General features: G+C 39.3%; 2 protein-coding genes across 2 annotated transcripts; one reads left to right on the top strand and one right to left on the bottom strand.

Annotated features, from left to right (window-relative positions):
• Nucleotides 1–4,058: 4,058 nt before the first annotated feature.
• Nucleotides 4,059–10,249, top strand: phyhd1 (phytanoyl-CoA dioxygenase domain containing 1). The gene is made up of 11 exons (XM_059358684.1): nucleotides 4,059–4,270; nucleotides 5,472–5,630; nucleotides 6,267–6,342; nucleotides 6,440–6,487; nucleotides 6,568–6,623; nucleotides 6,705–6,767; nucleotides 6,857–6,878; nucleotides 7,394–7,522; nucleotides 7,613–7,729; nucleotides 8,242–8,368; nucleotides 9,490–10,249. The coding sequence occupies exons 1-11, from the start codon at nucleotides 4,238–4,240 to the stop codon at nucleotides 9,536–9,538; spliced, it is 879 nt and encodes a 292-aa protein (XP_059214667.1). The 5' UTR covers nucleotides 4,059–4,237; the 3' UTR covers nucleotides 9,539–10,249.
• Nucleotides 9,776–16,046, bottom strand: dolk (dolichol kinase). Its single transcript, XM_059358683.1, has 2 exons — nucleotides 15,677–16,046; nucleotides 9,776–14,244 (listed from the first exon to the last, which is right to left on the bottom strand). The coding sequence occupies exon 2, from the start codon at nucleotides 14,108–14,110 to the stop codon at nucleotides 12,539–12,541; it is 1,572 nt and encodes a 523-aa protein (XP_059214666.1). The 5' UTR covers nucleotides 14,111–14,244; nucleotides 15,677–16,046; the 3' UTR covers nucleotides 9,776–12,538.
• Nucleotides 16,047–16,478: the final 432 nt, after the last annotated feature.

Below are 16,478 nucleotides of genomic sequence, written 5' to 3'. Positions count from 1 at the left end.
CCAGAGTAAACTGGACATTTGTCAGCGCTTTGTTTATCCATTAAAGAGCGGAATGAGAATAAACAGGAAGTAACAAAGTAAAGGAAAGTGGTTTTGACCGACCTACACAGGGGAAACATTTATTTGCAGAGAGAGTATGCAGAATATGTGATTTCCACATTCATGGTCCAAATTAGTGCAACATGAAACACTTTTCTTGTTAAGACCTTGGATTTAATAGCATCATTTGGAGTAACCCTGCTACGTTTACTCCAGCCAGGCATCTCGTTGCTAATATGGCCTTATCTTTTACAAGCTGTATGCCCTGTTAATGATCACAAACATCACGTTCATGACTTGTTTTTTTCATGTGTTGTAAAATGTATAACTTAAATTGTTTAACATCTTTGTTTCATACATATCAGTCGGATGGTATGTGGCATTATTGTTACCAGCTGTTTCTTTTCGATTTTGGCTTTTTAAAGATATGTAAGAGAAGTTTCACTGTAATAATACAATTGCACCTTTGTTTCACTGAGGCCCCAGCTGAATCTAAATGCCCTTCTAGGGGTCATTAGTAAATTGCTCCTGTTCTAAAGGAAGAGCCTCATTCCTGAATGTGTTGACGAGCAACCAGTTTCGACCTTGTAAGCAAAGGTCACGGACAAAGCAAAAAGGTACACCAGAAATCTGAGCTTTTCCAGCATGTATTCTGTAAACTTTTTAGATAACATTTTTTTAAAGGGATAGTTTAGATTTTCTAAAGTGGTGTTGTTTGAGGTTTTATCCATAGTCAGTGTATTACTTGCAGTAGATGGCAGTCAAAACATATTTCAGCCATGTAAAAGAAGCCTCCTATAAAAAATCTATTTCAGTTTAAAGTTATGCTATTATTAGAATATTTCCACATTTTTACCTTGCCATCAGACTGCCCTTTCTGACAGTGAACTAAAGCCATTATATCCAACTATGCTGCCTTTAAAGCCACCAGACTCTTTGACAAAACCAGTACTTTTACCTCACAGAGCTGCTGCAGAGTTGCTGGTCTACCGCTGCCTCGATCGATTTGTTTGTTTGTTTGTCTGTGTAGTTGTGTAACTCGTGAATCCAAACTAAGCATTTAAAAAAACAAAGTCAGACGGAAACACAAACAAACTAACTGATTAATGAAGCAACTCTTGTTCTAGGAGATAAAATTACTGATTTTGTCAATGGAGTCTGGTGGTTTAAAGTGAGCATAGATGGGGTTTGGTAAAGGAGTGAAAAGTATTTTTAATTTTTTCGTAGTTGGCTAAAATATGTTTTGCTGCAGCATCCATCCATAGCGGTACATTGCTTAGCTTGTGTGCCTGTACTCCTGCCTGCTTCCGCCAACAATTTAAGTGGTACACCCAATTTGAATAAGTACTTCTACAAACCACCTTGAAAAAATCCAAACTATCCCTTTTAAGCGGCATCTCGACTTGGATATGTCTGCTCTGGTTTAATATATGTGGTGCCAAGAAAGAGCCAAAACATGTTTTTCACGACACTCTGTGGATACGGACCTGTGGGATGCCAAACAATGAATGCAAATAGCATGCAAAATCTACATTTTCCAGTGCAGTAGCTGGCCATTGATATAGGGACAAGTTGAAGGATGACGTGTATGTCATTCCAAAGTAAATTTGATATGGTAACATGGCTCATTGTAGTGGTGCAGTGCAGTTGCCATAGCTGCTGACACTAAAAATCTCCCTCCTGCAGTGCACCACAGAGTGTCAAATTAGGACGTTCAAACAATGCCAGTCAGTTATTGTATCAAGTGTCTGTTGGCCTTAACTTGTAGGTCATTAGAAGTTTGATAGCCACAGCTATATATACTTTTTCTGACCTGGATTTAACCCTGATTTTATCCTTGGTACAGCAGTTAGTATAGTATATTTAACTTAACATTTGAGAGTGCCATAGAATCTTTCTCAGGGCATCACTGGGAAGCCGTTCACACCTTGGATTTGCTGAAATGACTGTACACATATTGATATATCTCCATTTTAGATCCATCTCAGTCAGTCTACATCAGCATCACGACAGCAAAATAATTCTGACTCGCACTTTTTCCTGCTAACATTTGGATTTCTATCCGCAAATACCCCTTTTGTTCTGACCTCCAGAGCTCTGACTACAGCCATACAGTCCCCGACAGTCACTTCCCTGTGACTCACAAGATGAGCACACATTAAAACATGCAGCCAGACTCCCTTTTTCCTGCACGTCAGCGTCAGTGAGTCGGGGGAAAGGTCTGAGCTGAGGTCACTTAGCCATTGCAGAGCAACAAAAGGAGGAAATATAAGTGACTAATAAAATGCCCCATGGTTCCTTGAAAACTCCTAGGCGAGCACTTGAATAAGTATCACGTCAGAAGCTAATCATTCTCATCTGAACACCTTAAAGGGACAGTTCACCCCAAAATCAAAACAAGCATATTTTTAATTGTTAGCAGTTTCATGTAGGAACTATTGAACCATACCAGAAATAAACTAGTTCCTACACGAGACTGCTCACAACAAATTGAATTATCTTGATTAATCAAGCCATGATTTCTGGAAATAGATGTTGCTGTTGAGTTCTTTTAGATAGGTTTTTTTGGTACTTTGAGCAAGACAAGCCATCTAGTTCCATTTTACTGGAGAGAAGGAAGACATCTCTACAGCTTATATATCAATCAGAAAAAATGACACCAAAACAATATAGATAGATGAATAGAAATGTGCACATTTTAATGTTTTTTTTTACTCTACACCAAAAAAAGTTTTGTTTGAACTTTTGTGTTGCCTCTCCAGAGTTTATTTGAAAAAAATGATCTGTATTTATGTTATGTATGCCTTAAGTAGTGTAATTTGTGTGAAACAGTGTGTTTATTTTTAACGAGGATTAACTCATTTGGCTTCACAGAAGGTTTTACAGCAGATGCCAAGATGCTGATTTCTTAGGATGTAGCTCCTTTCCCCCCAAAAAACAAAACAGGATTCCACAACTGAACAGACAATCTGACGTACTGTAAATGGAGGTGAGCTCACCCTCCGGTCCACTGTTAATAGTCTGTAATATTTCTGAAGTGTGTACATTTTTGGACAGTCACATACCATTTCACTTGAACCCAGAAACCACATTCTCAAAATAAAAAATAAAAAACTGCCATGATTGCATTGACAGCTAATCTCTACCACTGTATAAAATGTTTTGTTTTAAATACATGATTGTATTTACTATGTATGATTAATTCATCTCTGTATTCTGGTGCCTGTAGATCAGGGATATATGACAATGTTTTTTTCGGGGGTTCACATCCATTTCATCTTGCAGCATGAGTTTGTCGATGCTGAACTTGTGTGCATTATAGCCATACTGAACGCCACCCACTTAACCCCTCGCAGCAATCATGGTTGAACATAAACTGTAAACTGGATGGAAAGACTTGTTTTAATCAGCACCGCCAGTATCACATGTGACAAGGCCTTTATTAATTAATTGTTGCCAAGTGGACTGATCACTGGCTTTTTAAGCGGGATGTCTGTAACAATGGACAACTGAACTTTATTTCCTAATGTTCAGACGCTACTTTTTGTACCATTCTGACACATGTTAATGAAATAAACACTAAACACTAAATCCTGTTGCAAAGAGTCTTAATTCCTCATCTGGTGGATGTTTTTTCTTTCAGTGAGAAGAAGGCTAATAGACCATTTCTTCATGAAAAAACAGCACATTGATGAACAGTGATGGAAATGTTTTTATTATTATTAGCTGACATTTTATTGGACCAAATAATTTATTGACAAAATAATCCGCAGAATAATCCATAATCAAAATAATAATTAGCTGCAGCCCTAGTAGGGAGTCCGATTGATAAAATTACCTTTTTACTGTTTACTTAAATTAGCACTATATCCAAGCCTAGTCAATACTCCGAGTGGCCACTAGATGGCGCTGTAGTTTATCTGTTTTCATCTCAATGTTTACAGCAAAGACACGAGCGACATCTAGCGTTCATGTTGTGCTACTACAGCACATCAATGCACAGGGTTTATGAGCCTCTGTGTGTTGCAACGAAAGAGTCCAATCCTTAGACAATCCTATTACAGCCTCTGTGCGTGGTTACACTTTAATTGACTCGGACATATCACATGGTCGGAAATCAGCGCTGCTGGCTGTTTACCCGGATGATATCTACTCGTCTGTGTCCGAGGAGCTGCTGGACCTCTCCGAGCAAACAAGCATGGATTTCATGACAGATCGGGACGTGCAAAAGGTGGGCTTTACATGAAAATGTTACATAAGACACAGTGAGCTGTAGCTAACTGAGATCCTGCACTTTAAGTGAACTTGCAAATGCATCGTTAGTTAGACTATTATTCACACAAAAAGTGTCTGTAATACCGTGTTGTCACATTTTTTGTGTACACTATCGTATTTCTGCAGGATTGTATTGTTTATATATATGTAGTTTATGTGACAGTGTTTCAGGCTGATTGCATAACATGCTGCAGCCACAAGTGGCCTGTAAAGTTAAAGTCTACACGAGCCATGTCTGTTTATTCTTGCTGTGAGAAGCACCAGGTCTGCCTGTTAGAGTACATTTGCCATTATTTATGTAGACGTTTCAGAGCACTTGTTTCTTCTTATACTACTTTAAGCATGGACACAAGCAGGAGAAATACTGAGAGAGACTTTACTTTGTGAAGTTAGTACATTTTTCAACAGATGTCACAAAGTGCTTCAAGCAACACAACAACTGAACTGAGAATGTATAGTATGTAGATTTTCCCTCGGGGGGTTAACGATCCCTCTACTACACTGTGGAATGGAATATAATAAAAGTCAAGCAAGAGTTTGAGCCATTTATCAAGTAAAACATGTCACATGTCCTCTTATTTCCTGGATTTATCTGTTGTTTTTTTGTGATAGTAGATTAAATGTCGCTGGATTTGTTTGTTTTTCTGTTATTTAAATTGAAAAAAATATTGTGGCAGCTTCACCTTGGTTTTTGGAAATTGCAATGATAATTTTTCACATTTCGCCTTTAATTATGTAATTAAAATATACAAATGCTGCCCAACTGACCCAAAGTTGGACTTAATTTTAAGGAAACAAAGATTCCTCTACTACATGACTGAATGAGTGTCTTTGTGTAAGAGTGGCTCAGCTTATTCCAAATCTTAACTAAAACTAAATGATTTACAGTAAGTGAAACATTCAAACCCAAGACTCCATGTATTTATGGTCACAATATGCTACTACTAAATAGAGAATTCTATGTTGAGTGTGTAAATGCTAAACATTTGAGCCTAGATTTGATCTATCTATCTATCTATCTATCTATCTATCTATCTATCTATCTATCTATCTATCTATCTATCTATCTATCTAACAAATATCAAATTTGAGAAAACAAAGCATCATCCTCAATAATTGCTTCAGCACTGTAAGTACTGACCCAGCTCTCTCTGTAGTACATGGAGGATGGGTATGTGGTTCTGGACGGGCTGCTGACCTCTCAGGAGTGTGATGAGCTGAGGCAAAGGATGGTGGAGATAGTGGACCGGATGGACGTACCGGAACACTGCCGGATCACCTTCTCCACCTATCATGATGAGCAGCTCAAAGAACAGGTGAACTGATGCACAGTGGTCTTAGTTTTGGTCTTACTTGATTTCTTCAGTTAATTGGTTATTTTTTTATAGGGGTTTTTCATGCTGAATGACTTATTTCCAAAAATCTTATGAGCGCATCTGTGATAAACTGAGCGCATCTGTGATAAACTTAAGATTTAAAGTGGTGCTTTTCATCTCTAAGTGGTGCATGAGAAACTCAACTAAGACTTTCTTTAGTCAAGGACATCCCTCGTGCACATGAGTATTTAACGATGTCAGTGACTCACTGTTTAATCCCACAATACTTCTTTCACATGCTTTCCATCATATTGCACTAAAAGATGCAGGTAAGGTTCCAACTTATGTTCATTAAACACAGAAAGAGTGTGTGTGTGTGTGTGTGTGTGTGTGTGTGTGTGTGTGTGTGTTTGTGTCTGTGCGTGTGTGTGTGTGTGTGTGTGTGTGTGTGTGTGTGTGTGTGTGTGTGTATCCTTCATGACCAGACTCACACAGTGTGTTTACCTCGATCCTCAGTGCCCGTTCTTTCAGGCTAATAGCAAACGCTTATGTCAACAGTCTGGTCAGTGTCAGTGTGTTGTAATACAGTCGTTCCCTGCTGGATCAGATGACTGATGTTAACCTTTTGACCTGCAGGGAAATGCTGACTATTTTATTACCAGTGGAGACAAGATCCGCTTTTTCTTTGAGAAAGGAGTTTTTGACGACAAAGGTAAAAGCTGAGCTCTACTGAGTTATTTCCCATATTTTCTATATATGTATAGAAATGTAATATATATTTAGATGGTTAAAACATTCTTGTCCTGTAGGGGAATTCATCGTACCAAAACAGCGGTCAGTAAATAAAGTTGGACATGGTGAGACCTCAAATCTAATTTTGCAAAACATCATTCACAAAAAGCTTACCGATAACTAATTCAAGTTTTTCTTCTTTTAGCACTACATGCCTATGAGCCGTTGTACAAAAAAGTTACACATTCACCCAAAATCCAGGTGAGTGAGCTGATGAATATCAGAGAGAATGATGTACTGAGTCACAGAATAACCAACAACTCATATTAAATGTTCTTTTAGGGAATAGCCAAGAAGCTGGGTCTCGTCAGTCCTGTGGTCCTGCAGAGCATGTTCATTTTTAAGGTAAAGCATTCAAATATATTGATCTGTCTATCTAGTATCAGATGATGCTATTTGGGTGGATAAATATTTTTTCTTTCTCTCTTTTCCAGCAACCAGGCATTGGTGGAGAAGGTAAGAAAAGTCACATTTATTTAAAAACTAGAGTTGCACTTGGAGAGTGGAGCATCATCAGCATATAAACTGACTTTATCAATAAAACCCAACAGATATTCTGTTTGACTACTTTTTTCCTGTGTGTTTCTTTACCTGCTCCTCAGATGGTCCCATTTAATCGAGTTGGGAAGTTCTTCCAACTTCAGTGTGTTTATGAGCTGATTTGTAATGTTAAAAGAACACGGACACTACAAAAAATGACATTACATTTTATTGCTTAGAGCATAAACAACATATTGATTGTGTTTCCAGTATTTCTTTGACAATGAAGAACAAGGAAAATAATCAAAATTTAATAGTTTAATCCTTTGCCCATGCTACATACTCCCACCTAGTTTCATTAACAGGCCAGTATATTTTTCTGTAATCACAGCAGACAAACAAACAAATTTAATCTCTGACAGAGGTAAAAATACAGAACTCTGTATGTAAAACTCCAACATTCTTTCCATGAGATATCTTCTTTTTTTCAGTGACACCACATCAAGACGCCACCTTCCTGAACACGGAGCCTCTGGGCAGAGTTATGGGGCTGTGGATCGCACTGGAAGATGCCACTGTTAACAATGGCTGCCTGTGGTTTATCCCGGGTACACAGAACAGTAAGCTCACATATTACTAACTCTGCACTGTTACTTCTAGCCAGTGTTTTTTCTGTCTTTCATACTGTGTGATTACATTTTTATACCCAGGTGGTATTACTCGGCGTATGGTGCGAACCCCAAAGGGCACCTTTCCCATGACAGACTTTGTCGGTCGAGAGAAAACCTTCGACGATGAGAAGTTTGTTGCTGCACCTGTCAAAAAAGGTTTGTCTTGAAGTATTCAAGTGGGTAATTGAAATTGCTCATTTTAAATACTTTCTGACTGAAAGGTTGTATTGGGCATATACTGTACTGTGTAGAAGTACAGGTAATGGTCATGCATTCAGAGAGTTCAAGCCAAGTTCGGTAGATTATCTATAAGCACAATAAGCATTTCATTGTGCCATTTAAAGAAATAGTTTGGAAGTTTTTCTTGTCAAGAATGTAAGACATTCTCCAGCAGCTCATCCAGCTGTTTCCCCATTTCCAGTCTTTAACTAATCTGCAACTGTTGAGGATTTGCTAGTTTTTAGAAAATATTCTAAATTGAATGTTGATAGCCATTATTTTTTGACACTGGAGAGTGGAGCATCATCAGCATATACACTGACTTTATAGATTAAAAAACAGAGATTTTATCGCCGTGTTCAATTACAATAACAGACAAAGCCATTAGAGTGGGTCAGCTGTTTCAGATTTCCAATTTACCAATCAACCTTTCATCATTCATCTTTCAGGTGGTGTAGTCCTGATCCACGGGGAGGTGGTGCATCGCAGTGCTGAAAACACCTCAGAGGACTCTCGCCACGTCTACACCTTCCACGTCATGGAGAGCCAGGACACCCGCTGGAGCCCGGACAACTGGTGAGTTTATTACAGTCAGGTGACTTTGTGGTGTTTCTTTTATTTCAGGATTTTATGTTAATCGGGTTTTTCAAGCAGATGGATGTCACAATTTAAATAAGCTGATGTTATACGCAATAAAACACACCTTAATTCTGCTTAACTCTACACTAATGCAGTTCTTACTTGGTCTGGCTTTTCCAGTAGCTCATTGTGGCTAATGTCACTCTAGATATTACTGTGTAACTAATATTACTATATTAGTTCTGCTGTCAGTGGTTGAAAAAGTGCTCTGATCATTTACTCCACTAAATTTTAAGGCAAATGTTGTACTTTTTGCTCCACTACATTAAGCTGCCAGCTTTAGTTACTTTACAGTTCAAGATTTAACATACAATCATGATCAATTTTTCATGATCTTTTTTTTTTTTTTAATTAAACCTCATACCAGTATATTTTTGTATAACAAATACTTTTGATACTTTAAGTACATTTTGATGCTGATACTTTTGTACTTTTACTTAAATAAGTTTTGAATTTACTTGTAGTGGAGTAATTTCACAGTGTGGTATTAGTACTTTTACTGTTAACTACTAAAAGATTTGAATACTATATATATAATATTTTTCCACCACAGCTCATAACTGAATTAATCAAATAAATGTAGTGCGTTAAAAGTACAATATTTAATACTTAAATAAACGTACTTCATGTTATTTACTTTCCATGACATCAGAACCCTAAAAAACATCATTTAAAAAAATGAATTTAGTAACACAAGGTCTTCATCAGAGCATCTATTTTAAACCCCTTTTTGTCAAAACATGTTTGCTTTTTTAAATCATGTAGCCCCTAGAATAAAAGTTTTTTTTAATATTTCCTCCCTCATCTGACAAGTGCTTCCCTTGTTTTATGAATAGAGCTTTAAACCATTAGGTACAGGTAGTCAATCAGATGTCTGTTGGAACAATAAATATTAGTAGCTATAAAGTTGGATAACATTACACTGTAAGCTTATACTCATACTAGTTCAAGACGAGCTGCAGCAGGTGTGTGAAGGTGTGCTTATTTCTTAGGAATCCAACTTTTGGCAGAAACTTATCTCTCACTAAAACATGTTTCCTTCTGTTTGATCTTTAAAGGTTGCAGCCCACTGAAGAGCTCCCTTTCCCGCCTCTCTACACTAAATGAAGGATCTTTTATTGCCGCTGCAGTTCAAGGAAAGACAGAAGATCTTTTCTGAACGTATGAACGGTTATTACCACAGAAAATGTGGCGCCATGTTTCATGGCTTGTTTTCTATCCTCTAGAACACCAGCTGTTTCTCTGAGCCACAGTACAAGTTAATGAATATATCAATGTTTTTAAATTACAAGAAAATTAATAGTAAACATTTTTTAACTTTTTGATCAACTTTCCATGGAAACGTCACAATTTAACACATTTATTCAGCAGCTCCTCATTAACATTCTCATTCTTCTTCATTGTCATCTTTTCAAATTTATGTCAAAACAAGATGGCAGATTCCTATTTTTATACAGACAAACGATAAGCAATTCTATTTTCAAGTATGTTCATGTTAAGACACAACTTAAATGGATAAACTACTAAAATTTCTGTGAATGACTATCAACAATGATATCCAAACCTCTTAAGTTAAAAATCAAACTGAGAAACCAAATAATTGTTTTTCAATCTCTCCACACAGTTTCTGCTTCTCAAATTGAATAAAATAGGAGGCATTTCAGTTTTATCTTTCTTCTCTGATGCACTCAACATGCAATATTACATTTTTCTAAATGTAAGGATGATGGCAAAAACAACGTACTAGTAAGATCATGCTGATAAATTGTTACAACATAAAAAAAACACCAATTACAGATCAACATAAACCATAAGGCCGTTAAATAATTCATGCTGAAAACAAAATTTCAGGTTCTAAATTGAACTGATCCTCATCTAAGAATGATGAGATGAAACCTGATGACATTTCTATAAAGCAAATATTCAGTAAAATTGAGACATTGTTGCAAAAGAAAGTTGCTTTAAAAAAGGAAATGGCCTTTGTTCATCATTTTGGCCCAAAGCATATCTACAGAATCCAAAAATATGCAGGTTTGAAGGCTCAGTATCACAAGGAAATGTATAGATTAAGTGTACCTATTAAGGGGTCCCATCAAACCTCAAACAAAATATTCTGTAGGTTACCTGTGTACATGTTACAGTACTGATTTTCACATTAGTGTCATGCAAGAGCATAGTGAGTTTCTGCCATACTGAAGTATAAATCAGCCCTTATAAAGAAGAGTTGAGACGGGCCGTCATGCTTTCATCTACAATAGCAGGTAATGTGTGATAGAAAATATACTTCTTAAGGCAAATACTTTCAGCAGTTCAGTCTTTCATATTGCCATCGGGGAGGCAAAATAATCTAATAACAAAAACGTTGATCAAGAAAAAGACATATCAATAAGCTAACTTTAAATAATGTTCTTCAAAGGCAATACAAAGGTGTGTATCCGTTTGCAAAAAAAAGGGACAAGATAGGAAAAACGTTCTCATTGGTGATCAAAGATGTGTCATTTAGCAGCGTCTGTGCTGTCCGGAAGTGTTTTAAGGACATTTATCCACTTGTCTGCTCGTCTCCTGTTGCATAATTCAAGAGTTGTTAGTGTCACAGAAACCAAACACCAGCGCTGTCACTGTAGACGCAAAGAATATCGAGCAACTCACGTTTCTTTGTAGCGTATATTCTGAAATGATCGTCTCGTTCCTCAAAGCAACCAATACTAGAATGACTTGTGATCTGAGGGTCACAGACTGTGATGTCATGCGAACATCATGTCTGCTGCCACATAAAGGAAGGAGCAAATTTTTTTTTTTGCTCCCCATTGGTTTTTTGAAACAACTACCTGGCTTGATGAAGCAGTCAGCTCCTAAAGGGGACATATTATGAAAAACTCTGGAGTTGTTACCAACCTACAAACTGTTAAATGAGATTCACTTTTGGGGGCTGCCTAAATCAGAAAACAGGTATTTACACGGCTTAAGCACATAGGAGATACGCCTTTTGCCAGAAAGCTTTTGTAGTAGTATAAGCGACAAAGTACAGAAAAGACTTGTGGTGGATAAAAGGGTCAAAAACAGGACTTGTTACAGAGAAGACTGGGGGTTTTGTCTGCGATATACCAGACTTAGTCGACTTATTATTTTCCGTTATGTTTTTTACAGTTTTCAGTTGCATTTTGGTAAGTGCCGCGTCCCATTTACCTCAGACATTGGAAGTCAGAGCTGGCAATAACGTCACACCCGAGATAACTGCATTTCAGTACAAGTTTTGATACCATTATTTTACAGGGTTGGAAAAAATGGGGTTTACATCAAGCCAGATTAGCCATTAGAGGCAATACCAGTTGATAAATGCATTATGCCGTATTTGGCGCATACAAATATTGTGGCAGTGTGTCCACAAAGAGAAGTTTTAATTGATTGATTTAATGACACAATTAAGATAATAATTAACATAAGTGCTTATAAACCATACATTTGTACTGCTTTAACTACTATTAATGTGTGGAGCAACTATATTGGATTATGAGGTTGAGGTGGTGAGGTTCTTCTGAGTTTGCAAGTCAAAAATCAGACTTTAGGGGGCGATCCAGGACTAGAACTTTGACTTCCCAGTTCAAATTGAACGCATATTAGGTTTAGGGACCACAATTACATCGTAAGGTTTAGGGTCAAAATAGAACCTTTCACAACATTAACCGTCTTAGAAAGGCTTTCTGGCAGAAGGTCCTGAAGGCGTTATTTCTCCTGGAAATACTGACCAATCAGAGCAGACAGAGCCTTTTTTGTGAGGAGGACTTAAAGAGACAATTTCTTGTGTTTCAGACAGAGGGTCAATACAGATATATTCAGACAGGCAGTATGAGAAAACAACAATAAAGCAGGTAAACATGGGCAAGTAGAAACCCAAAATACAAAACATGGACCTGAAAATGAGCATAATATGTCCCCTTTAACTATTATTTTTCTTGTGCTGATCAGCCCACTGATTCCTAAAGGGACTTCAATCATATTTTTTCATGTTTCTTACATTTTTTCCCCCAAATTAATCATTCTTTCTAACCCCCAGAAAGAGCAGAGGGCAGTGGGAGGGATCTGTTTTTGTTTGTGCCATCTGTCCAGTCAAAGCAACAGCAGGATGAAGAGGTAGAGTGGGAGGAAGAGGTTGTCTATTTGAGATGTGTAGGCTTCCAACATGGCCACCAGAGTGATAGAGCCAACGATCCACGAGTAGGTGGAGTTCAGATTGATGCTCCCATCAAAGATGAGGAACATGGCCACAGCGATGATCTGGGCGAACACGGATGTCGCAGTCCCCTCCATGGTTTTCTTGGTGCCGGGCCAGCGGATCTCTCCCATGGTGCTGCCGAACACGGACGCCACAGTGTCTCCGACCCCCACGGCCAGCACACCTGCATAAGGCACCAGCCCGCCTGCACCGGGGAGTATCCCTTTAGGGGCGCAGGGCCCAGGGAACAGCCATATGGGCAGGGACATGCCCAGCAGCAGGTAAACGTGAGTCAGGATTAGAGGCCCAGAGTCCCGCTCGTCCAGGAACAATGTGAGCAGCTGCCTGAGCAGCTGACCCAGCGGCCGGATCCGAAAGTAACGCACGTACTCCAGGAACAAGAAAATCGCCAAGCAACCCACAGACGCCACGTGAAGCAGCTGCCTGTCGTAAATCAGTCCTGGGACATATGTGGCCACAACGATCAGATGAAAGTACTTCCGGACGACAGTCGAGGCTTGATGCTTCTTGGACCCAGACTGGCGCTGGTAGTTCTGGTGCAACACAACACATGTGGCCACGACCGCCAGAAACACCCAGTACCCAAGCAGGCAAAGTCTTCTGTCGTTCAACGTGATAAAGTCCAACAGCCACATGAGCGGGTGGCGACCGATGAACAGGGAGAGCCACGGCATGAGGATTCCCAGACCCAGAACGGCCGTCATCATGTGGAAGAAAAGAGAGGAAACCCAGGTCTCTGACTCCATGAAGCAGAAGAGCAGGGCGAAGAAAACTCCCAGCAGCAGCGAGCCCACCACTACGACCGGCAGGAAATAGTTCACCGGGTCACCTTTGACCTCTGCAAGGTTCAGAGAGCGCTTGATGAGCTGGTTGACGATGAAACTGATTCCACCGACGATGAGGAGCGCCTCTCCGGGCGTGAAGCAGCGCGGCAGCAGGTAGAGCACAATCAGGCAGAGATAGACGAAGATCAGCAGCACCTCTAAGACCTCGATGACCTCGGAGACGGTCAGCGTCTGCTTCGTCGTGTAGAGGATCGCGCAGCCGGCCATGCCCGCGATCACACAGGTGTTGGTGGGGACGGGTCTGGTGATGCCCAGCGCAATCAGGGAGAGAAAGAGAGCCAGCATCATGCCCGTGATGGTGACCACCATGGAGAAGCGCTCAAAGTAGACATTCCCTGAGGCGGAGCACTTTTCTCTCAGCGCCAGCCCCAGTAGAGGCATCACCATGGAGGCCGGGACGATGCCGCTGTTCGCTGCGGGGCGGAACTGGAACACGGCGCCCCCCGACCTGAGCAGACGGTCCCATTTGTGCTGCACGTAGAAAGCCTGGATGAAGAGGGCGATGCTGCACCAGGAGTGCTGGTTCCACACCACCATGTGGACGCACAGCAGCACGGCCAGGACCACAGAGGACTCCACGAGCACGGCATTGATCTGCATGGCTGCAGGGTGGAGGACGGAGAGGGGAGGGTGGGTCTGAACAGATGGTCTGCAACAATGAAGGCCTCTTCTGTCACTTCCTCTCCCTGGCACACTTCATCATTTGGCAGCCACTTTTCACTTGCTGAGGATGTCTAAAAACAAAAGGGTGGAAATCTGTGATGTTCTAGTTCAAAAGGACACACACAAATCACAACAAAATATAATAAAAATAAGGTTTGGTTTCAACATTTAGGGGGACACATTAAGGGGTCCTCCCTAAGAACCCCGTCCTTAGGGAGGACCCCTTAATGTGATGAGATTTTATTGATACTCATTGATTTTTTCTATTGATTCTCGATTGATTAGCATGCCTTCTAGTGTTATTAGAAAATATATTAACCCTTTTTTGCTGCACATTTCCACTCAAGTGTAGAGTGTAAAATACCTTACATTCCTGGAATTTAAGCCCACTCCAACTTAAATTTGTCATTTTAAGATTAAAAGCAGCATAAAATTGTCATCAAGCTTCATGAATTTAAGCCATACTTTGGACCCTTTCATCCTCTTTGATTACAAGTTTCCTGCAGTGTGGATGCATGACTTTGAAGCCATCGGGCCTCATGCCCTCAAGATTTGTCCTTAAGTTGCTTGTGCGAGTGCTTTAGAGGAACTTGCCGATTTCCCTATTTTTAATTTTCTCTGAGGTGCAAACAGTTTGAGTGGTCAGGTCGTGCAGTTTTTCTCTAATGGATTGCACATTTCATTACTTTGAAGTGATTATTGAGTTTGAAAATTGAATGCAGGATTAAAAATAACAAGAATTTAAAAATATTCTGGCATGAGGCCAATTGCTTTGCATTTTGCAACTGCCAGAAAAAACATGTAACTTTCCACATTTTCTACATTCTGGTGATTTTTATGCACTAAATTGTGTTTTTTTCTGCACAGATTTTAAGTGGAAATGTCTTGGTAATGCTTCAAGAGTGCATATTTGCTTCATTTGCTTTTAGATGGCAGATAGCAACCATAAATATTAAGAGGGGGCCATGTCTCCCTCCACCTCTGGAGACTGGGTGCACTGAGTCCATGAGTCATCTTAGCTTATCCTAACTGTGAACCTTGCTCATGCTTTATCTGCTTCCCGGCATGAACTATGGCCATAGTGAACATTCACCCAGTCAAAGTGAAATAAACACAACTATCTCAGCACATGAATGAAACCTCTGGAAAAATGCGTGCTCTTTCTACATCAGCTGCAACCTTTTGTTCCTGTGTGGAGGTTGGACTGACTTTCTGCCGGGCTGAATCAGCTGTTAAGGTTGTGTCGGCCCTCTCATGTGACAGATACGGCGAAAAGAAGAATATTTCTCTAGTTATTTGTTACATACATGCTAATACAGCTCGGCTAACCCGCACCAACGTGAGAAAACGAGTCTCCTCTGAAGCCAAGGATGCTGCAACCTCGCACAGCATCGAGCTAACAGCGAAATACAGCTGAGTTATCACAACGCCACACACACAGAGGGCAAAACTGGCGCCGGAAAGGGAAATAAAACCCAGTTCGGGAAAGACAAGCGTACGTACCTCATAAGTGCAGTGTTGTCTGGACGGAGGCGCGGTGATAAAATGAACCGGAGACGTCCTTTTTTGACAGATTTCTTTCCTTTGTCAGCTGTCGCTTCTCTCACACCCAGAAGGAGGGGGCCATATTTGACAGCCGGGTCACGTGGTGCAGCCGTAAAAATGTCTCTTAAAGGCGTGGTTTTACGGTGTTTTTATTTATTTTTAATGTATTTATTTAAATATTATTTTAATATATTGATATGGTATTGTGTCGTTAGGTAAACGCTTATTTTGTGTTTAAATGTTTTTTTTAAATAATTAATTAATTTATTTTTGTATTATAACCACTGGTGGAAGAAGTACTCAGATCTTTTATTTAAAATTACCGGTATTCTCGATAACGGACGTAATTCTCATATTTCCACAATTATTCTCATAATTATTGAAAAATATATTAAAATCATCACAGGGTGATCTTTTTAGCAGAACATATACCAAATAAATGTGTAGGGTTTCTTTTTTTTTTTTTTTTGAATATCAGTTGTGGGCTGCGATTTTTCTGCAGCATCACAATACTTAATTCAGATTTTTTTTTTACTTTACTTGATTAATAAATTAAATATCAGGATTGATTGTCTTATTAAAAATCACAGAGGTACCTATATCATCATTTGCAGATTCGGATTAACAATATCAAATATAATGAATTGTAGTAGGCTAATTTAAGATATCAAATAAATGTAGTGGAGTGAAAAGTAAAATATTTGGCTCTGAGATGTAGTGAAGTAGAAACATACATATGCAGAAAATATAAATAATCTTG

Source organism: Centropristis striata, chromosome 19 (assembly GCF_030273125.1).
Source record: "Centropristis striata isolate RG_2023a ecotype Rhode Island chromosome 19, C.striata_1.0, whole genome shotgun sequence".
NCBI classification, from domain to species: domain Eukaryota; kingdom Metazoa; phylum Chordata; class Actinopteri; order Perciformes; family Serranidae; genus Centropristis; species Centropristis striata.
Note: the sequence above shows the minus strand (reverse complement) of the source record. Positions and strands in the feature narration are given on the sequence as shown.